The following is a 23,995-nucleotide window of genomic DNA, read 5'->3' as shown; positions in this document are numbered from 1 at the left end:
CCCTTACTATAGCTGTGATAACAAAGAAAATAAAATTACACGTTGCTTTCCGGTTGCATTTGTAAACACAACTGAAAACTGTCCATTACCAACATACGCTGACTACACACGTCATTTTAAAAAGTTTTCTGTAAATTCCACTGATGCTATTTTATAGAGTGGTCTAAACAATTAATAATGTCTTACCTGTCCAACAAAAAAGAAGCAAAATCGGCATCACTACGGTTTTTGTCCGTCATCAAATCTTTCCACCTTGTGTATACCGTACCGATGTTTACTCTAGTTTTTTGCCTTTGCCGGTCTTTTTGTCTTCTTGCTTCGGACCTTCGCTTCTTCGGCAGTACAGCTATTGAATCTCCTGCTGTCTCTGCTTCTAAAGCACGATAATAAGTATGTTCCATTGTCTTCTTTTTGCTCCTCGCATCACCAAACAACACTGCACTAAGCATAGCCAGTGTGTCTACATAGGCGGCAGCCAATGAGCGTGAGGATATTCTTCTTCGACGTTTGGTGAAACACAGCGGACCATGTCATTACAACATGGTGAAACACATTGAAGGGGTGACCCGCAACATGTATAATAAAAACACTTTTTATAGACAACTATTATGAGTACAGTCTTCATCTCATGTGAGTGTACACCATTCAGATCACTCTTCACAAAAACACAATTCATTTGTTAAGGTGTGAAACTTTTTAAATTTACCCCAAATTACCGAATGCACCTTTAATAACCTAAATAAATGTAATATAAACGTAGCACCATTTTTGACATCAGGTTGTTACATCAATGTGACAAGGAAAGAGACAACACAAAGTGAGTGAAGACATTACAGTAATGAATATACTGTAAGCACAAAGCGGACTGTATCAAAATGACATAATCCCTCCTTTTGATCTCACCATAGTTATCTGTTTTCTCCATTGTGACATAAATCATAAATTACATTTACATTTACATTTGTTGCATTACAAATTAGGACATTTTATGTGCTTTTTATTAATATAAGTATGAATAAGTGTATTTATTGAGTATTTATAACATGTGAGGTAAAATGGCTCACTATTAGGCAAGTAGCTGGCCCTTTTTATTCATGTTGTTATAACTGTATATCAATGATTTATAATGAATTTGTAAATGAATTAGTAACTAATGAACCTCTTTATAAACCCTTAACAAAGGGAATATTAGTGTAGAGTGTTACCCATGTTCTTGATGATTTTTTTTTTTTAAATGTTACTAAACAATAATTAAATACATGGTACTCACAACTAAAATTAAAACAGATTAAAAAAAAAAAAAAAAAAAAAAAACTAAAGGAAAGGACTTACACCAGGCATATATTATATTGTATGTCTCTGCTTGCAGAGATTCCTGGTCTAGAGTTTCTCAAGAGAGGCCACTTTTGAGCATCTGGTCGTGCATTCTCTCCAGGATGCGGTGAATACTTGCGAAACTAGGTCGATCGGTTGGATAGCCACTCCAGCAAAGACGCATAAGGTTATACAGCTCCTGTGGGCAGTTTTCTGGACAGGTAAGAACATTTCCATCCCGTACATAGTAGATGACCTCCTCGTGGGACATGCCGTAGTAGGGCTGCATACCATATGAGAATATCTCCCATAGTACCACTCCGTAAGCCCACACATCAGACTCGCTGGTGTAGCGGTTGTAGAAGATGGACTCAGGTGGCATCCATCGGATGGGGATGGCGTCATTCTCACCGGCTTTATAGTAATCAGCCGCGTAGATGTTGCGCGAGAGACCAAAATCGGCAATTTTCACAACCAGGTTTTCTCCGACCAAACAGTTGCGGGTAGCTAAGTCACGGTGCACGAACTTGCGCTCAGACAGGTATGCCATGCCTGCCGCCACCTGCTTGGAAATGAAGAGCTGCTCGAGGCAGCTGAGGGGCGGGTAACGCTCTGGTTCAGATGCAAGACTGCTGCAAGTCAGGCTACCCCAACTTAAACTGGGCTGCTGTGATGGGGAGCGCCGTCGCAGGTATTCGTTTAAGTCCCCATAAGCCATGTATTCAAACATCAAACACATGGGCTTTCCCACAGCACAGACTCCTACAGGGCAGACACACAAACGACAGGTTTAGTTGGACTTCCAAAATTTGATACCCTACCAGAAATACACTTCTGAAGCATTGAATTTGGTTCCGGAATGGCACATAGGGGATTAATCCAGGGTTACACTGTGGGTCAACTCTGAAATAAATGGACTCAAGCTATTTTAAGGCTTTTTCAATAGTGGTACCCTTGAGAAAAGGACAAACATGTAATAGGAAACACATGTGATTAGTTTAAGGAAAGTCCTCAAAGCAGATGTGCAGTATACTAAAAGTACAAGCCTTTGAAAGCAGACAGATATAACATATACTGTCTATTGGTTATATTGGGATTTTGGAAATAGGGCTTGGCTTTTGGCAGTAGTTAACATGATTTCCTACTTCCTGCTAGTCTGAAGAAGGTGCGGTGAAAGTCAGAAGGCATGATCAAACATGGAAAAAAGCTAACTAAATTGAGGCTATTAAAGGAAGAAAATGCAACTCAATTGATAGGCCTTTTATTTAATTCTACTATAAATTAAAATTAAAAAGTAATTAAAGTCACACCTAAATATAAGTCGTATCTGATAAAAATTATGTTGTTGAGAGAAAAAAACACAGATAAGTCACATCTGTGTTTAAGTCGTACTGACAGAGTGTCAGGTGTATTTTGTTGATTCATGTCTTTTATTTTGAAAAGTTTAGTTCCTGTTCCCTAGTCATGTGATGTCTTGTTTTCCCTCCATGTTCATGTGTCATGTTTGCATTGGTTTATTGTTTAATTATCTTGTTATCAGTTCTGTTTGTTCATTGATTTATGTTCTCCCATGTCTTGTATTTAAGCCCTCATGTTTTCATTGTCTGGTTGTCAAGTATTGGATGTGATCGTAGATGTTTAAGTCAAGCCACGTTTATGTCAAGCCACGTTTATGTCAAGCCATGTTTAAATCAAGTCAAGTCATGTTCATGTTTATGTTTAGTTTAGCTCACGTGTAGTCAGGGTTATTGGTTCTCACTTTGTAAATAAACTGCACTTGGGTTCTTCATCTCATCATCGTCTTCGTCATAGTCATTGCCAGCAGCCAACAACGTTACACAGAGGCTGCATGCGGCAGACATTAGAACCCAGCAGCAGCCACCTGACTTCCCTTTAGGCACTCAGCATGTGAAGTCACTCTGTGAAGATTAAACTAAGGATCTACACATCGTGTCACACAGTATTTGGCCTTGTTTTATTAGGGAGCATTTGCTTTAAGTATTGTGTGTAATAGTTTTTCCATATTCTATTTATGTTTCATGAAAAAACGTGACAAATAAGCCACATCTGTTATAACGGATGTAACTCTTTGCCAGTGTTACTACAGAATTCAGCTCTTGCAGCGGGGTGAAACATTACAATTACAGTTGTATTATAATAACAATTATAGCTATATAAATATTATTATTATTATTATTATTATTATTATAAGAGTAATATTTCTCTAATAATTTCTTAACTTGTACTTCATTGCTATGGGATCTGGTTAAACCCTTGAACCTGCTGTATTTTGGTAGAAAACGGAAGGAATTTTCTGTGTGAAGTCACGTTAGCAATAGACTTTGAATGAGTGCCTCATTCCAAATATGGTGAAATGGTCTCGTCTCCTCTTCTGTCCACAAAAACCTGTGCAGAGCCGAGGAGGGTGGGGCCGAGCTGGAATGACGCACGTCCGGTCCCCAATCAGCCTGATGGGGTGCGCGAGGGATAAAGGCGGTCGGGGACAACAGTTCGAGAGAGAGAGAATTACAGGCAGCTGTACTGTGTGTTTAAGGTTGTGTGGTTTTGTTTAAGTTGTTTATTAAATTATTATTTAAGTTGTCAAGCCGGTTCTCGCCTCCTCCTTTCCACTGAACCCCCTTACACTGTTGCCAAAACCCGGGAAGGAGGAGGGGTCGAGAGAAGACCGCCGTTCGTGGGGGGAGGAGGGAAGCGACTCCCCAACCGCCTGGAGTGGTAGGGCTGCTGCCAGGGGTGGAGGAGTGTCCCCACGGGACGCCAGGAATGCAGAGGGGCATTCTGTCCGCTGGGGGTCGGAGATCTGACTCCGGTCCGCCCGGGGAGGAGTGGCTGCCATCCGCCTGAGAGGGTGAAGGAGTGATCGAGGACCACGCGACAGTGCATCAGAGAACCGGTGAGTTTCTTTTTCTCTCTCTCCTCTCTCTCTCTCTGTCGCTCCGTGTTGGCCTTTCCCTCGCCTATTTTGTTTTGTTGTTGTTTTTCCCCTCCTGTCTCCTCCCAGGTCAAGGAAGGCGGGAATGACCCGCCGGCAGAGGAAGGGGGGGGGGGATGTACGTCATGCCGGGGGCTCCCTGGCCTGAGGCAACGCCGGGAGGAGTGTAGAACAGGAGGGCGGGGCCGGGCTGGAATGACGCACGCCCGGTCCCCAATCAGCCTGATGGGGCGTGCGAGGGATAAAGGCGCCCGGGGACGACAGTTCAAGAGAGAGAGAATTACAGGCAGCTGTACTGTGTGTTTAAAGTTGTGTGGTTTTGTTTAAGTTGTTTATTAAATTACTATTTAAGTTGTCAAGCCGGTTCTCGCCTCCTCCTTTCCACTGAACCCCCTTACAACCTGGTGTCAGGGATGTTTAAGATTTGTTTAGTAACTAGTAGTGGCCAATTAAAGTGAATTTTTCGCACTGTAAATACAACATGTTTAGCGCACGTAACCAAACCAAATCAAACACAACACATCTGTAATTCTGTGCACAAGATGAAATTTGTGGAGCTAGCACAGAACTGCCTCATGAGCAGCACATGCAGACTGTTTAATTAAATCAAAGCCCTTTGCGGTTTAATTTTCACTAGGGCTGTCGATTTAACATGATAATTCAGTGCGATTAATTATATAAAAATATAACGCGTTAAAACATTTTTACGTAACTAATCATGTCCCCGGACCTTAATAAGGAATATTCCTTCCAACTGAGAAATTCAAGCTTGAAGTACCACCTGTTTTCTCTAGGGGGCAGCAAGCAATACGTCAACTGTATAGGCAACGCGCAGCTTATACAGAGAACAAACCAACCCTTCAGCAGACAGCACAACACGAGGACACGTTCTTGCGTTAAAAACACAACTTGATGGAGTGCAAATATCATTGTAAAATAATATAATTATTAATAAATTATTTAAACATATCTATTTATAATTATTTCATCATTATATATTGAATTATTGTTATCTGAGGGGCTTTCTCAGCAAATATGTATTATATGCGATTAATTGCGATTCATTTGTTTAATTAATCGGCACACCATGTAATTAATTTGATTAAAAAATGTAATTGATTGACAGCCCTAATTTTCAAGGTCATATCTTGATTTATATTTTATTTAGATGGATCATTCAGCCCTATGCAATACAATAGAAAGATGTGTTCTTTTTGCGTTACTTCATGGCATGCGCTCTTTTCATCTCATCACATTAAATTCATACTGCAAGCTCACAACTTGGGTATCATTCTTTTGCCGTGGTGCTGGAGATTCAGTAGTGGTGGACCTCCACTGATGAAAAGCGGTGCGGGAAACATTGCTCTATGCTGTACACAAATAAACAGCTTTTCATCTGTTAGAAAAACAATATGCCTGTTGTATTCTATCCATTCATTAACCTTAGCGATTGTCTATCTATGCATATTTCTTATATTTGCAACCCTCTTTGCTATGCACAGATTATCTGGTTCACTGACTGAATGTTTTTACTACAAGTGTGATGAAACGTCATTTTGTGGGCATGTGATGAGGTCTGTTTTACAGCGGTTTAGTTTGTTAGAGAAATAATGTTATGATGGACAGAATATTTAAACTGGTTGGATTAAGTACTTTGTTGAGGCCAGATAGGCTACTTTATGACTGATGTTTTCATATGTTTGTGTTTAAGCATACGTGTTTTGGTGTGCAGTGTGTTTGGAGTCGCTTTGGAATATAAATCGCAGAACCTTTCAGAAAAAAAGAAGAAGAAAAAAACAACCAAAAAAAAAAAAGTATATTCTGGAAAAAAACGTAATTTACATTAAAAACAATTACCTATAATATTTTGCTTCAAAAAAGATGATGCAGTGACTACACATGGGTTCAAGTAAATTGGTGAATCGTTAATTTGAACTGGTACAAACTGGTTCGTTTACATGAACATTCCGAACAAACTGATTCACTAAATTGATTTGGACTTCCCAAAGCTGCATATAAGTGGATTGGTGAATCATTTGTAATAACCGGCTCACTTCATACAGTATAAACCATCCGAATAAACCAATTCATTTAAATGTTTGGGACATCCAATCAAAGAGAAAGGACGTTTGAGGTAAGCGTGTTTGATCACTTGGTGTGCTTGTCTGTTGCCTGCGAAATAAAATGTGACAAAAGCAATGTTGTGTTTTGTCATTGTGGAAGTGGGGCCGTGGTTTAGTGCTGGCTTGTGAATGGAGAGCGAGATCAGGAGATGAGAATGGTAGGATCATCACCTGTCAATGATTGTCTCTAACAGCTGTTTGTCATTGCAGTGAGAGTTGGAGATGGATTAAAGGGTGAGCCAGACGCCATGGAGGGGAGAGAGAGAGAGAGCTACCACGTGCCCACAGAGAGTTGTGTGTACGAATAGAGCGAAGTTTTGTTATGTTGAAAAATAATACCTTTTTGTGTTGGAACTCACTGACTCCTGCTTCCTCCTTGCACCCCCATCACGAACTTGTTACAGTCATGTTACACTATTACTCATGAAAATAGTTTCTTTTGTGAAAATAGCTGAACTACTCTCATGCTACCTTATTGTGATTACTGTAAGTTAGTAGCTAGTTAGTTACTTCTCAACACATATGCGCAATGCACCATGGCTCATTGGGATGCCCCAAACAATGCTGGCTCCCTAGGCAACTGCCTTTATTGCATATGCCAAGATCCACCATTGAGAAGGTGGTAATAGGGGGAGGGACATTCTCACTCTAGAAACCATTTTATTCGACAAAATGTACAAATTAATATTTTGGTCCATTAGGGTTAGGGTTAGTAAGAGAGAGTAAGAGAGAGACTATAAATTGTAAATCAGTATATTTGTTAAAAGTTCATTTTGACACTATTTAAGAATGCACAAGCATATGGCCTTAATGCTAAGAGACATGGACTTAAAACCGCAAAACTCTAATAATTTGACATACCTAGAAGCCGGACGATGTTGGGGTGATCAAACTCAGCCATGAGGGCGGCTTCTCTCTGAAAATCATTCTGCATGTCGGCCGAAGCTTCCTCCTTCAACATCTTCACTGCTACCATGGTGAACGGCTCCATCGGTAGAAGACCAGGAGCTCTACAAGACAGCAGAAACATTGGGTGATTATTTCATATTTATTTTTATAAGAACTATTTTAGTCCTCGTGCAGCTACAGATCACGTCATATTGCAGAAATTTTCCTTAAAATTTGCTCATCCTCCCAAGGGATTTGTTGCAATACAAAGCTGGAACAAGCAATCTGGGAAGAATCGTTATTTTGTGTCTAAGGAAAAAAAAAATCCAATCACGAAGCTTGAAATAATATGTTTAGACAGAGCAGTCTGTCTTGCCTCACTATAAAAATTGGTAAACAGCCTTACAGCCAAAGCTGTATCTTATATGCATACACAAGCATGCAACACAAGGCAGTATATACAGTACACTCTTTAATGTATATACAGTAAACACTTGGCTTTTGGCAGTAGTTGTACTAGGACCTCACAAACAGGAGGCCACCTTCACAAACAGTGTTGCCATGTCCACGTATTATAAGCGATTGTTTTTTTTGTTTGTTTTTTTTTTACCGCACAAATATCAGCAGTCACAGGTTGACTTTTTTTGCAACATGGTCTCATAGAATTACGTTACTGTAATCATTTTGCAAAATGAGTTATGTCTGTTGAAATAAACACTACAGTTGCTACAACAACAATGACTTTAACTCACTTTCACACAAATCACGAGTAAAATGGCTGAATCTTAGTCATAAACACTTACTCCTCACACAATGCTATCTTATGCCATCTAAACACTTTTACTATAGAGCATTATTTTTTGCATTACATAACCAACTACATTTAATAGATAAGTTGTGTGGTAACTGAACTGAAAGAGTGTTGTACGTGCAATGCGAATGACTTGGGTACTAGTCTAGACGAGTCAACACCTTTGCTAAAGTATGGTAGAAGCACCAGAAAATAGCATGGTATTTTTAGCAGTTGCGTTTTTCATCTCACATTTGCTACATCTGTAAAATGTAGGTTTAAGGTTTAAGGTAGAGATGTCAGTTTTGTTGATTTGAAACTCGATAGAGCAAAAACCTCATCTGTTTGGGAGACATTTAACTTGCTTTTAGTGCCACATAGTGGATAATGATAGTTTCATTTGATCTTCAATTTTAATAGTTTAATTGTTATAGCTCAGTTAATTTATTTTCATGTTATTTTAACAGCTTGTTTCACTGTCACATAAATGACCAGCTTTGGCAAGAGTGTAAGAGTGTATTTTCAAAATGTTAGTTAGTACAAACAAAATTTACACCTGCTCCCAACCACATATAAATCGCGTGTGAGACATCTGAACGTTTTGTGTTCTTTCAGGCAATCTGTCATGACTATGTTTTGATATAAGTGAAATTAAATAAGTAATGAAAAAAATGAAAAAATAGTAAAAGCCTGCACATTGTTGTATAGCTTGCAAATCTGTAATATCTGTAATATCTTTATTTATTGGCATTTCAGTCAAAGATCTTCTACAGGCTTTCTATTATTTCTCTGAATGTTCTTCCAGTTGCAAGTATATCACTGTTACCATCATGATTCACCTGAGAAGTTTCACAAATGATGCTGGCGATGCATTGCGAACTGAACCAGAGTAGGTTAATGGTGGTGGACATCCTCCTCCCAGTGTGAACTGAAAATGTTTTACACTCATGTCAAACCAATTTTATTGTTCCCTATCTGTCACTCACTCGACGTTGTGTCGATGTAGTGACACTAGGGGTCACTCTTGGGAGCCCGTGACACCTCTGGTCTTTGATTAAAGGGCAATGAAAATTGGCGAGTGGTATTTGCATGCCACTCCCCCGGACATACGGGTATAAAAGGAGCTGGTATGCAACCACTCATTCAGATTTTCTCTTCGGAGCCGAACGGTCATGCTCACTGAGCTGAATTCCCACAACTGTTCATTCACCTCTGCTGGATCTGACGGCGCATTTCAGCGGCTTCTCCCTCCTCTGCACTGGTGCACTGCAGAGAATGCCCCTGGGTGCTTCGGCAGAAATAAGAGTATATTTCTCTAAAAGAGTATATTTCTCTAAAAGAGCAGCACACACAGAACGTCTTTTTAAAGACGCGTCTTTTTAAAGATGCCTTTCCTTTGTGTGTTATTCCTGGTTGCGCTCGTTATCTCTCGCCTTCTGACGGTCACGATCACAGTCTTTCATGTCTGGGCACTGCTCACGCAGAGACAGTGTTCGTGGATGGGTCATGTACTCATTGCGAGAACATGTCCATGGCAACAATGCGGTCGCGGCTTACCTTCGTAAGAAAGCAAGCCACCCCAGAGGCTCCCCGCCTCAGTCCTTCTACCCACGGGTATGAGGCCAGCGCAGCTAGCACTGGGGGCGTTTTGGGGACCCCAATGGGACCGCCTCTGCCGGGTATCCCCCCGCGGACCTCTCATTCCTCAGCACGCTCGTCTGCCCCGATCGGGCTTCTGGATGAGTCCGCCGGCTCGTCTCACGGCGAGTTTCATCGTATGCCCAAGTGGCTGCGGTACCCAACAGTTCAGCAAAAGAGCAGTTTCCTCCTTCCCTGTCATGACTGCGAGCCACTCATATCCCGGGCGACCTCAATACTGCAGCGGACGCGCTGTCACGGCAGGTTACCCTCAGGGGAGAGTGGAGACTCCACCCTCAGGTGGTTCAGCTGATTTGGAGTCGATTCGGACAGGCACAGGTAGACCTGTTTGCCTCCCAAGAATCCTCCCACTCCCCGCTCTGGTACGCCCTGCCCGAGGCACCTCTTGGCATAGATGTGCTGGCACACAGCTGGCCTCCTGGCCTACACAAATATGCGTTTCCCCCAGTGAGACTACTTGCACAGACTCTGTGCAAGGTCAGGGAGGATGAGGAGCAGGTCGTCCTGGTAGCATCCTACTGGCCCATCCATCCAGACGTGGTTCTCGGACCTCACAATCCTCACGATAGCCCCTCCAGTAAATTCCCCTGAGGAAGGACCTTCTTTCTCAGGGACAGGGCACCATATGGCACCCACGACCAGACCTCTGGAATCTCCATGTCTGGCCCCTGACGGGACGCGGAAAACCTAAGCGGTCTACCATCCGTGATGGTAGACATGATCACTCAGGCTAGGGCCCCCTCTACGAGGCGTCTGTTCGCTAAGTGGTGTTCTTCCCGACAGGAAGACCCCCAGAGATGCACAGTCGGTTCGGTGCTTTCCTTCCTGCAGGAGAGGTGGGAAGGGCAGCCATCCCCTTCCACCTTGAAGGTGTACATCATTGCTATAGCAGCACACCATGACACAGTGGACGTTAAGTCCTTAGGGAAGCACGAAATGATCATCAGGTTCCTGAGAGGCGCCAGGAGGCTGAACCCCTCCTGACCGCACCTCGTTCCCTCACGGGGCCTCTCTGTAGTTCTTCAGGGTCTACAGAGAGCCCCCTTTGAGCCTTTGCAGTCAGCTGAGCTTAAGGCACTCTCCTTGAAAACTGCCCTCCTGGCTGTGCTCACTTCCATCAAGAGGGTAGGAGACCTGCAAGCATTCTCTGTCAGCGAAACGTGCCTGGAGTTCGGTCCGGGCTACTCTCACATGATCTTGAGACCCCGACCGGGCTATGTGCCCAAGATTCCCATGACCCCTTTTAGGGACCAGGTGGTGAACCTGCGAGCGCTGCCCCAGGAGGAGGCAGACCCAGCCCTGTCATTGCTGTGTCTGGTGCGAGCTTTACGCAACTATTTGGATCGCACGCAGAGCTTTAGGGTCTTTGAGCAGCTCTTTGTCTGCTTTGGTGCACAGTGGAAAGGAAGCACTGTCTCCAAGCAGAGGATCGCCCACTGGCTCATTGATGCCATAGCTATGGCATATCACGCCCAGGACGTGCCGCCCCAGTAGGGCTATGAGCCCATTCTACCAGGGGTGTAGCGGCCTCCTGGGCCCTGGCCAGGGGTGCATCTCTAACAGACATTTGCAGAGCAGCAGGCTGGGCAACACCCAACACCTTTGCAAGGTTCTACAACTTCCGGGTGGAACCGGTTTCATCCCAGGTAGTGGCACACAATACAAGCGGATAAGTCCGGGATAGCCGGCCGGGTGTATCGCTTGCACATAGCGCCTTTCACCTCCTCTGAGCTGAAGACATGCGCCATTAATTCCCAGTAGTGTTCACAAACTATGTTCCCTGGTTGATTTCCTCTGAGCCCTGTGGCAGTCGAGTGTTCGGAGAGACTCGCTGCCGGCCCAGTACACGTGCTAACTAAGAGGTTGTTCTGGGGTAGGTGCTCCGCATGTGGTGGTTCCCTGTAAGGTAACCCCATGCGACGTATATCTTCCGCTAATTCATTTCCCTGTTGGCAAACTGCATCTTCCTTGGGCAGAGCCCCCTCTGCCACAGTCTCCATGTTTGTAGTAACTCCTCCCCCATTGGGTAGGATCTACCATGAGACTTCTCCACATGGCTGGCAAGACCATGTGACGTATTTTCCACTTAAATATCCCCCCTCTCTTTGGGCGAGGTGTGGTCTCCGCGGTGTCCTCCCCTTGGGAGGGACACCCCCCGACTAGACCTGGCGGCCCAGTCGGATAATCCCCCTTGTTTTTTAGGGAGTGGAAAAAAAGAAGGGGAAAGAGGCCACGACTGGGTTAGCCTGTCTCTATCTTTTGGGTAGTCGACTTGTCCCCAAAGGGCCGTTCGACACTCATAACTATGTTGGGGGAGGTTACATGTCGGCCTGGTGCGCTGGCTACGAGGCACACAGTTGTCTGCCCGTCACACACCGGCAGTTCACGTAACACAGTTCAGCCAGTTGCGGCATTTGTATAGGGACCCCTAGTGTCACTACATCGACACAACGTCGAGTGAGTGACAGATAGGGAACGTCTGGTTACTTGCATAACCTCTGTTCCCTGATGGAGGGAACGAGAAGTTGTGTCCCTCCTCCCACAACGCTGAACTACCCGCTGAAATGGCCGGACCTTGTCTCAGCTCCTCAGCATAAAATCTGAATGAGTGGTTGCATACCAGCTCCTTTTATACCCGTATGTCTGGGGGAGTGGCATGCAAATACCACTCGCCAATTTTCACTGGCCTTTTATCAAAGACCAGAGATGTCTCGGGCTCCCAAGAGTGACCCCTAGTGTCACTACATCAAAACAACATCTCGTTCCCTCCATCAGGGAACGGAGGTTACGCAAGTAACTAGGACGACTTCTTGAACTGTTTGTTTCACAAAAGAGTGTCATATGACAATACAATGACAGTAAGTCCTCACTTTCTTTGAGATGCTATTGTGCTTGCTAAATCAAAATTTTTACAGTCTTATTTTTTCAGGATTAACTGCAGCAAAAAAGACAATAATTAGTTCTTGGTTTTCACCAAGGGCTCTTTCCGTACAGAACTGGCTAAATAGTTAGACATATATCTTCAATAGAACATTCATTAGCAATAAAACACAAAGCATGGCCCTCCACTGTAGAAGCATGGAATAGTCTCATTTCTTGTCAGCTTAACCCTCTCCCTGTTTTGTAACCATGTTACATGTTACAATTTTATAATGACATATTGACTGACTTGTGAGTTCCATTGAAGGAAATTTGATAGTATAAATGTACACGGTATGGGTTAAAGTGCCCGCGTACCTCCATCATTATGTAGGGAACAGTATTTGTGTTAGGAATTTAATTAAACTGTCGGCATGTCTACGCCATTATGCAAGGACCTTTATAATTGAATTAGCCGCGTTCGACAACCATTAGAAGGATAAATGACAAATATAATTATTTGTTTATATAATTATATGATTATTTCTCTGAATAAGATTCTCCACCATTCAAATCATAATACAGTGGCTTGTTGTATCCACTCACAATTTCTATTGTTAGGAATTAGCTTTAATAAGGGAATTATTATTAATTCACATATTGGAGTAATAGTATTCTCATGGCTTATTGAAAATAATACCACAAATCTTTTAGATATGGTTCGATCTTAGGTGCAGAGATCTTTGAAAAATCAAATGACGAGATTATTTATCAAAATATACCACAGTCAAATTATCTTTGAATACAAACAAGACTTTATTGCTAATCTACAATATAAAACTGACTAACAAACAACTAAACTAACACATAGACAAACAAACATAAACAGGGGTTGGTAAGTGAGCTTTGACAGAAGATGAATGGAAAATTATCTGTAACAGAAAAATTAACTTTTATGGAGTCTATAGACCTTGCCTCGAAAAAATCTTGAGAACTTCATTTAGTACGCACAATTTGAGATCGGGTTACTCAAATTATATTAAAGAAAGCAGAAGATTTCATCGAAAGTCTGGAGGTCAGTACTTGCGTTGCGTTTGCCGTGTGGAGTTCTTTGAAGTCCTTTGGCTTGGTTCAGTTCCAGGAGGCATTTGTTTGGTTCGATGGATGGGTGATGGAAATGACCAAGCAGAGCCCAGAGGCGAGGACTCCCACCAGGGAGAACTCGGGACTTCCCGGGACCAAGGTCAAAGTGTGTGAATGCAGTCGAGCAGAGAAGAACTAGAGAGGGTTGTCCAGGCTGGTCTTTTAACCCATTCGGTTTGTTCACACCCCAAAGAGGTGGCTTTCAGAGGGCCCATGGTCATAGTGTCCTCCCCTCAAGATAATTAATGTATGGCCTTTGTTCTAAGGTTTGTCAGTTTCCTGCTCAAAAAGTGAACATTTTAATCATGAATTTCATAAGAAAACTAATAAATAAATGCAAATAACCTCAAAATGTTATTTCCTCATGTAAAGTAGATATACAACCTCATCCTATTTCAGCAATATGTAGGATTGAAAAAGATATTAATAAAAAGTTGATCACAAAAAAAAAAAAATTATGATGTGAATTAGCTTTTCACATTTTACAACTTGTCCGCATAGATGTTAACAGCATTTAATAGCGAGTCTTCCTTATATGGCGCATCCATGGGCATGGATTATGATAATTGTGAATTAACGTGCACTATTTAGGAATGTTTGGAATTCACTAACATACACACATTTTGCTAACAAATCTGGGGAGTATGAAGCATTTGTGAATCTGGCTGAAAGTTTTCGGGAAGATCCATTTTATGCGCAAATTACTCAGAATTTACTCATATATTTACGAATGTTTCATGAATGAGGCCCATTGTGTGATATCTTTTTCTTTCCTTGCAATTATTAATTATAAAAGTTATTCATTTTAATTATAAAGGATATGATCATTGAAAAAATGGAAACACAAAACACCAACATGATCACTCAGAAAGTCGAATTGTTGCTACCGAATTTTCAGAGACCCTGACATCGACCCCATTTTGCTGAGTTACTGAAAAGCATAATCTCCCATCAGACATTTTTGCATCAGTTCAAATGTGTTTACTTTTTCCTATGGTGCAACTGATAGCATGTTGCGTCATCAGCATCGCAGACCTAGGTTCTCATCCCGCATTAAAACTAGGAAGTAATTGCGTTCGCATTATCAATTATCAAGGAGGTTGCATTCAGAGGTTGCATTTTCCCTCCATGATTACAGTTTTACTCGACTGACGGTTGGGTTTAGGGTTGGGGTTTGGGGGTAGAGTTAATAAAATATGCATTCATCTTCAATATATTACTTCATTTACAACTAAAAACAACTTGCTTTTGGCGCCCATCTGTGGACATTTCACCTGAAAACTGGAGCTCACATGTGCCCATATGTATAACAACACTTCCCGTGCTTTGAATTTTGGTAAGCACAAACCTAGTTTAGTTGAAAAACTTTCCAACAACTGTCACCGAATTCACGGTAAGATCAGTCTGAAAAATCTGAGGTTGCTTATTTAAGCTTATTTTGGTCAGGCAAGATGCTTACTTTGTGCTTGTTTTGTCAGAACAGGTCACTTGTTTTTCTTGAGAGATCTGGCAACACTGTTCACTGATGTCAAAACAGATTCCCCTGTGCATATCCTCACACATTTTCAAGCAGGTTATACAAAGCTTTCTAAATAGTTTGAATTGTGATGCCAAACAGTGGAAACAGAGCCATAACGGCAGTCACTCAGGAACCAACTTTAGAATGACATTTAAATTGCACTTCCTGTGTTGAAGGCTCTTGTGTTTTCCTGAAGAAGTAAACACTTTTCTAATGGGCATTCTATAAATAAGCTCCTCAGCAGGGCACGCTCACTCAGTAGTGTCTACAGGGAAGTTTCACATTGAAACACATCACATGTCTGCTAGACCTATCCAAGGTCCTATTTCAGGAGCAGGCCATAGTTCCCAGGAGTCTCTATATACCTTTTAGATGGAGCAGATGGCTATGAGGATTGATTGAGCTGCATGATTCAGACCTTTGCATGCTGATTCATCTGGTTCCTGAAAACCAGTCAAGAACCACTGCTCCATCATTCATATATTTTTAAGTCCTCTTTGACATTCTTAAGACATAACCATACAGATATACATGCAATGGACTGTATAAATGTTGATAGTGCCAAACAAAGACAGAGGGCATGACTCATCATTGTAGCATTAGCACCACTGGTGTTACGTTTGCTTGAAATGTTTGGTAGCTCTCACCTTGCCTGAAAGACCCTCCCGAAGGCCCCCTCTCCAATGTCACGGACATATTCAATGTTGTTGCGTGGATATTCGAGACTGAGGAGCTTGGAGTTGAGCAGGAGAGGCAGACGCTGGTACATGGGGTTGGGGTGAAGTCTGTCCAGCAGGAGCTCAGAGGGGAGAGCCGTCAAGGTGGGGGTCTCCATCACCCTACTGGATATAAATGCAATTTTGTTTTAGTTTTAATCCTGTAAAGCCTGACATATGAAAACATTTTCAGAAAATCCTATTTTCTTTAGATCAAACTGTTTTTAGTACCATTATACAAACTATAAATAGAGGAAATAGCAAATTTTTTAATGTATCATATTTTATACATTATCCTCCCGAGACCCAGCAATTCATTTTTGTGTAGGACATTTGTTATTTAAGTTTTGAATTTGGTCATGATAACTTCCTCTCCTTGGTATATAAATATGGATTGAAATGTATCACAGTTCATTTCAGCACATCAAATAAAATATGAATAAAATATAATTTTTTCAATAATTTCTTTTTTTTTTAATCATATGTATTGTGTGCACCAAACACCATACAGTTGTGCTCAAAAGTTTGCATACCCTGGCAGAAATTGTGAAATTTTGGCATTGATTTTGAAAATATGACTGATCATGCAAAAAAAAACAACTGTCTGTTTTTTTAAGGATAGTGATCATATGAAGCCATTTATCATCACATAGTTGTTTGGCTCTTTTTTTTAATCAGGTGGCTGGGAATATATGCCGTCCTTGATAAGCCATTAATGGAGTGCAGGTGCGTGTGATCAACACTCAGGAGAGAGTGAGCAAAGTGTGTTGGCAGTGAGGGAGAGAGAGAGCGAGAGCCTGGTGGATCCGTGACAAGATCATATATGCAATAATAAGACGTATTTGCTTTTTTTTTTTTCGAACAACATGACAAGCAAAAATGACATAGGCTATTTGGTGTACCGATGTTCTTATGCTGAACGTAAAGTGAAATACTGTATGTTCGTCTCTAGACCATCATGAAAGAAGGATTTGCATTCCTTTCTGATCCAGCCATCTTGTGGTGCAAAAAAGCTTTTAATATTTTTCAATCAATCATTATTAGCATGCATCCATCTTGCTATCTATTTTATATATAGCCTAATAGGTTTATATTTTCATAAACATTTTATGGCTAGAGTAGGTAAATGATCGAGAAAAACAATTAAAGTGTATTGCTTTGCTGAAAATCTATATATAGACTCTTAAATAAATAATCTTGGAGAGTCAATTTTATGGATTTCTAAGATTCTTTTTGTAAAGTGTGCTTTAAGAGATAAAGGGGAGTGACTTCCTTACATCAGAGATGTCACTTTGCTCACATCTGATTGGTTCAGTATCTGTTAGCGATCGGTTACCCAGAACAAAACCTGCAATGGAGCAGATTAGCCGTGCAGCATAAGGTACTATGGCGATGATTGTACTATGGTACCAACCCAGGGTTGGCGCAAACTAAACTCAAAATTACCTGGTTAACCATCTAAACAGATTTCGTGGTACGGGCCCCAGATCTTTAACCATTGGGCTACACCACTCCCAGATTAGGCTTTCTGTCAGTTATGTTTATGCTCAAACATAATACCTTAAATGTGCTGTAACAGAAAAATGTCCTACTCCCTGAAAGATATAGCTGAAATAAATGTCCTGAGATATCTTACCAGTTTCTATGACAGCACTAGACTGTGTAAACAGCAGGTCGCTGAGATAATATCTCCTTATTTTGTGTTAGTATCTCATTATTTTGAGATATTATCATTATTATCTCATTAAAAATATATATAATAGTATATCAAAATAATGAGATACTAACTCAAAATAATGAGATTCTAACTTAAAACAATGAGACAGTCTCAAAATCATGCTATACCCTACTATCTCAATATAATAAGATAATGACACAAACTAATAAGATACTGTACTAACTCAAAATAATGAAATAATAACTTAAAATAATAAAATAATATCTCAAATAATGAAATACTAACTTAACCCTATAACACGTATGATTCAAATATGATACCCCCCCTTGAAATCCATTTATCAGATATGACATAACAGGCTTCTGAGGTATATCTCTCAATCAACATTGCATTCTATTCATGCCCACTACAAAAAAAAAAAAAAAAAAAAACAGAAATTTGAAAATTCTGACATATACATTTTATGAGACATATTTAAAGTGCGAACTAATATTTCTGTGTATTTTCATATATGCAGCCTGCTCTGTCATTATAAAGATCTCATTATTTTACATTACAAGCTATTATGATGTCATCTTTTTTTTTTATCTTTTTATAGTTTGTCTAATGGTACTAAAAAATAGTTTAATGTCAAAAAATTAAATTTTTCTGAAAATGTTTTCATATGTCAGGCTTTACAGGGTTAAAATAATTAAATAATATATCAAAATAATGAGATATTGTACTAACTCAAAATAATGAAACATATCTCAAAATAATGAGATACTAACTCAAAATTAGATCTCTCAAATAATGATATACAAATAAAAAAAATAATGAAATAATATCTAAAAATAATGAGATTCTAACTCAAAATAATGAGATAATGTCTCAAAATAATGACTTCCAGATTTATTTATTTATTTATTTTTTGACATGGTGGAAATTTCATAAATGTATGACTTTATAGAGGCTTATCAGGTGTGTCTATGTTTTAGCATTACCTTTTTTGTTTTTTCCACATTTTTTTTCGTCTGTGGCACATGAGGACGAGTATGGTGAAGAAGGCTGCCCCAGCAAAGCCAGCAATTACAAAGATGATAACACTCATCGAGTAGGCTGTGGACGCAGGAGGGGGTGGGTAGAACTGGACTGGTTTTGGAATTGAGGGTGCAGTCTTCACACTGGGAACTAAAGAAAATAAATAATTGTAGCAACTGTAGGCTCTCTTCCAAAACCTTTCTGCCCTACTGTCTATTGTCTACTGCCTTAACGCAGTCTTAACTGAAATGGAAGCTCATCAGCGACTGATTTGGAATGCTTTTTATGGACAGCAACTCTGCACAGCATGAGTGCCACACAAAATAACACTTCTAATGTGCAGCACACTAGATACTCACAACTGATTCCTATAGAGTTTGACGTTAGCATGTTGCTAAGCTAACAATTCAATACTCTATAGAACACAACATGGTGGGGGTCCGGATGTAAACCTTTAAGACAGACCCACCATGAGCTCCAACATTATTAAACCATGTTATGCTTCTGTTAAAGCCATCAATCCACATTACTTCAACTTCATTTTCTAGAAATTTTATTTAATAACGTAATTCCTGGTGAAGAACTACACTTTCTGAGTTTCAGAGTTTCAAAAGCACGCCAAACAAGCTCTGCAGTGATCGCGCACTCGCATGATGCACTGTGAATGACTCAGTTCAGTCAGTCTTCCTACATACTCAAACTATATATATATATATATATATATATATATATATATATATATATATATATATATATATATATATATATAGTGTGTGTGTGTGTGTGTGTGTGCGTGTGTGTATGTAAATATATTGATATTTGCAATGAAATAAATAAAAAATTATTTCTTTACTTATAATTAACAACTTAAAATCAATAGTTTTATATATTTCCATAATGTTTCATTCGCAATGCTTAATGGGATTGTAGTTCATGCCCTCATGAAAGACATTAAGTACACAGTTTTGTTCCTTTGTCTTTTTTGTCAGATTTTCAAATAAGTTTTTGCTTCAAATCAAAGTTTGTAATGTTGTGATTCAGTCCGGAGCTGGCTGGTTGACTCTATGAAATCCCTATGGAATCCTTTTTTATGAAATCCCTATGGAAGAAATGAATGGGAAAAAACTGGAACCAAGATGGCTGAAAAAGTGGGCGGGCACTGTTGCACTCTATTAAGCATAAAAATGCATAGCAGACACAGATCATGTCTTAATAAAAACATGAGCATTTCATGACACCTTTAAAATAATCTCAGCCTGGTGTCATGAAATTTACATTACGTTTTTGCAAAACTGAAATTACGTGCTTCACAACTGAAATGCACTTCAAGTGAAATGTCCAGCAGGGGCTGCCAAAACTGAGCTAACTTAGGTTGTAATAAGACAAGGTTTTTAAGGTGAATTTTAGATAGAGGTTTTAATAAAACGTACCTCCCTAACTTAAAACTTTACCCTAAACTTAACTAACAGTGTCCGAAAAGAGAAATGAAAGTTTAACAAAACAGACATCCTAACCCTCAACCAACACCTAACCTTAACTGATAGTGTTTTAAAATGCAGAAGCAAAATGAAAGCACATTTTCTGAAGAAACCACATCAATTCGTGCAACTTCTATGTCTCTGTTGTATCACGTGTCATCTCGAGTTCTTGTCTGGTTTTGAACCACGGTCCTCCTTGTCTAAAGTCCAACGATCTTTGAGGCGTGCCACTGCACAAGCTAATCTTATTGGAATAAGTGTAAATATGTAGGTGGGTTTGTAATACAAGCTAAAATGTATAATTTTCCACGTTTTCATTAGTCACTAGAGTCATGTTTTCACTATGAGACCAGATTGAATAATTTAGGTAAAATGCGACACTACCTCAGATATCTTTTTTATCATCCTGGGAGCGGTCTCTGGTTACAAAATGCACCAGTCACATCTGTTGTTGTCTGCGTCGATGCGATGCAGTTACATTTGGATTTTTAACACTGATTTACATCAGCTTAACTTTAGTTTTCAGCCTGAAACTTCATGACATCCTCCACAGAGGTGGTCTGCACCTGGCGATGTAATTTGTTTAAATGTCATGTATTTATAAACAAAGCTACAAAAAAGTCCCTACTTTGTACCTCAGGGTCATATAGACCCTTTTTTATCTTTAGTTTCAAAAGCTTGTAATAAAGGCTCTGTTTGCTCTATCTCTCTACTTTTCTTAAGATCTTAAGAGGTGCATTTCAGGCTACAGTGTAGGCTACGGCGTAGGTTCGACGCAGAAGTATAAATCGCCTTCAAGACACTGCTGTCTAGGTAGGCAGCTTGCTTGTTTTTAGGACAGAGCTAATGACTAACAAATTGATTAAGTGTTTCATAATACAGGCCAATAATAATTGTCATAGAGTTAGCTGACAATCCAGGGTTAGTTTTTTTTTTTTTTTTCATTCTTAAATTGTCTAATTTATAAGTCAGGGATACATTTATGATACCTTCTCCACATTTGGGCACTAAGCAGTACTCCCAGCGTACACTGGGGCTAGTGGTATAGCACCATGGCCTGTCACTCTCTCCTCCTGGATTACGACAGTAGTTTTCTGCATTTCGCAACTCAGGAATCACGTCTACAGAGAGCCGATGTTGATGAGGATCCTGAACGGGAGGGTGAAAAGAGAATGGTCAGTCCAGCAACCAAGAAACTGGTCTTGCCATCTGCAGCTAAATTCAGTATTTCATAACATTTCCAACATTCCCAAGTGGAATCCCACTGTACAGTGTGTGTTAAACCTTTCCACATTGTTTTGAAAAGAGGCAAAATCTTCTCAGTTCAAAAGAATCCTCAGAATTTATGTATTTTGACCCCTCATTGTTTGTTTGTTTTCTGTAAAAACATCTGTTTTCTATATACATACTGTTTGAGCATCACTGAGCGCATGCCAGCATGCAATATTCAGCTTGTTTGGGGTGAGGCTATTGTTTGAGGATTCTTACAGAAAAACAAATCTAGACAAGCAGTAATATTTCATTACAGCAGCTGGGGAAATGGATGGCATGTAAAAAAGATATTTCCAGAAAATGGATGTTTGTTTAATTTTCATTTTGCAATACTACAACAGTAATGACTGTTTGTGTTTCCTTCAATTTAAACCTTCAATGTTAACAAATGAAAGTAAGGTAGATGTTTTCAGATACTTGACAATTGTCACCAGTGTGATAAATTAAAATCAAAATGAAATGTTTAGACAAATGTTTACCTGTTGGTTCCATCTCTGGCAGGGAATAGTAGATGCTGTGATGTTGTGGGTTCCTTGGTAAAACCGTCCTCTGTCATTGTAACATGTTGCTTTTGAAATAAAGATTGTAAAATGTCAAAAATCTGAAATGTTTGTCACTACTTCAGTTAAATAGGAAGACATTTTTTATTTCTGAAGCATTTAAAACAACCAACTTCTAAAAATATTAAATGGGGTCCAAAAGTCTGAGGCCACTTTGAAAATATATTTTTTCCATCTACAACTCTAAATTATCAGAAAGTGTTAGGATATTGGGAAAAAAATTACAACAAAGAAGTTATGAGGTCAAATGAATAGGAAACATTTAAGAATAGGCATTATTTAATGGCAAGTACTACAGTTTGTGACTGATGAAAAAGGAAATTTCTTTATAGAAGAATTTTCTTTAGTGGTGTCAGACTTTTGGACCCTACTATATGTGATGAGAATACAAAATAGAATTTACACTTACTTGTAACTTGGTCTTTCTTAATATCTGAGAAAGAAAAAGAAAAAATAAATGGTATATTTGGCTGTCAGGGCACCTTATTTTATTTGAAATATTAGCCAGTTTACAAAGGATACACACCATAATACACTGCCTGGCCAAAAACAAAGTCGCCGTTTAGATTTAAATAAGCAGATACTTAAGAGCCTATGATTGGATCATTGTTGCAGTGATTAATATGTTTCAGCTGGCAACAATTCTTTTAACTCTAACTGATGCAGTGTGTAGCTTCTCATTTTTCTAACAACCATTTCAGAAGACATTTCCCGTAGTCGTGGAAAAGATGTTACTGTGTTTCAGAAGGGGCAAATTATTGGCCTGCATCAAGCAAAGAAAACAACTAAGGAGATTGCTGAAATCACTGGAATTGGGTTAAGAACTGTCCAACACATTATTAAAACCTGAAGGATAGTGGTGAACCATCAGTTTCTTGGAAGAAATGTGGTCAGAAAAGAATCTTGAATGATCGTTATCTGAGATCACTAAAATGCTTGGTGAAGTCACGTCATAAAAAATCGACAGTAGAACTCACGGCTATGCTTAATAGTGAAGTAAGAGCATTTCCACATGCACAGTGCAACGAGAACTTACAGGACTGGGACTAAACAGCTGTGTGGCCACAAGAAAGCCACTAGTTAGTGAAGCTAATCAGAAAAACAACTACTTCAATTTGCTAGGGAGCATAAAGATTGGAATGTGAAGCACTGGAAGAAGGTCATGTGGTCTAATGAGTCCAGATTTACCTTATTCCAAAGCGATAGGCACGCCAGAGTAAGAAGGGAAGCGCATGAAGCGATGCACCCGTCATGCATAGTGCCCACTGTACAAGCCTCTGGAGGCAGTGTTATGATCTGGGGTTGCTTCAATTGGTCAGGTCTAGGCTCAGCAATGTTATGCAGCAATAAAATGAAGTCAGCTGACTACCTGAATGTGCTGAATGACCAGGTTATCCCATCAATGGATTTTTTTCTTCCCTGACAGCACAGGCATATTCCAGGATGACAATGTTAATATTCATCAGGCTCAAATTGTGAAAAAATGGTTCAAGGAGCATGAGGAATCATTTTCACACATGAATTGGCCACCACAGGGTCCTGACCTTAGCCCCATTGAAAGCATTTTAGATGTGCTGGAGAAGACTTTACAGAGTGGTTCGACTCTCCCATCATCAATAAAAGATCTCGGCCAAAAATGAATGCAACTCTGGATGGAAATAAATGTTGTGACATTGCTAAGGTTGTCGAAACAATGCCATGACAAATGTGCGGTGTAATCAAAGCAAACGGCATTCCAACAAAGTATTAGAGTATGTGGCTTTTTTTTTTTTTTTTTTTTGGCCAGGCAGTGTAGTTACATCATATCACACATTACTCATAATTGATGGCTGTTTCCTACATCTGAATTTTTGTGATTTGTGAGTAATATAAAAGATTAAAAATGTGGCACGGACATTTTTGAACAGAAAACATTTGCTCTGCTCTCTGTCCTCCCCTACTGATTCTTCCATACATCCTTTGACATTTAACCACCCTAATCTCTTCCAACCACGAGTTCAGTTTCACTGCATTCCTTACGAGG

At 40.0% G+C, this 23,995-nt stretch overlaps 2 protein-coding genes across 2 annotated transcripts in view; one reads left to right on the top strand and one right to left on the bottom strand.

Annotated features, from left to right (window-relative positions):
* The window catches only part of LOC127433283 (lysophosphatidic acid receptor 1), a 70,129-nt gene extending 68,611 nt beyond the window's left edge, over positions 1–1,518 (top strand). Inside the window, exon 5 of the transcript XR_007895866.1 lies at positions 1,370–1,518. The gene's annotated coding sequence lies outside the window, so the exon portion shown is untranslated. The remainder of the gene's footprint in view (positions 1–1,369) is intronic.
* The window catches only part of musk (muscle, skeletal, receptor tyrosine kinase), a 61,629-nt gene continuing 38,210 nt past the window's right edge, over positions 577–23,995 (bottom strand). Inside the window, exons 11-17 of the mRNA XM_051685058.1 lie at positions 22,382–22,405; positions 21,892–21,980; positions 21,130–21,289; positions 18,626–18,812; positions 15,896–16,090; positions 7,252–7,400; positions 577–2,076 (exon numbers count right to left, since the gene is read on the bottom strand). Of these exons, the coding sequence (XP_051541018.1) occupies positions 1,391–2,076; positions 7,252–7,400; positions 15,896–16,090; positions 18,626–18,812; positions 21,130–21,289; positions 21,892–21,980; positions 22,382–22,405 (1,490 nt within the window). The 3' untranslated portion in view covers positions 577–1,390. The remainder of the gene's footprint in view (positions 2,077–7,251; positions 7,401–15,895; positions 16,091–18,625; positions 18,813–21,129; positions 21,290–21,891; positions 21,981–22,381; positions 22,406–23,995) is intronic.

The sequence above is a fragment of the Myxocyprinus asiaticus genome, chromosome 43 (genome assembly GCF_019703515.2).
Source record: "Myxocyprinus asiaticus isolate MX2 ecotype Aquarium Trade chromosome 43, UBuf_Myxa_2, whole genome shotgun sequence".
Classification (NCBI taxonomy): domain Eukaryota; kingdom Metazoa; phylum Chordata; class Actinopteri; order Cypriniformes; family Catostomidae; genus Myxocyprinus; species Myxocyprinus asiaticus.
Note: the sequence above shows the minus strand (reverse complement) of the source record. Positions and strands in the feature narration are given on the sequence as shown.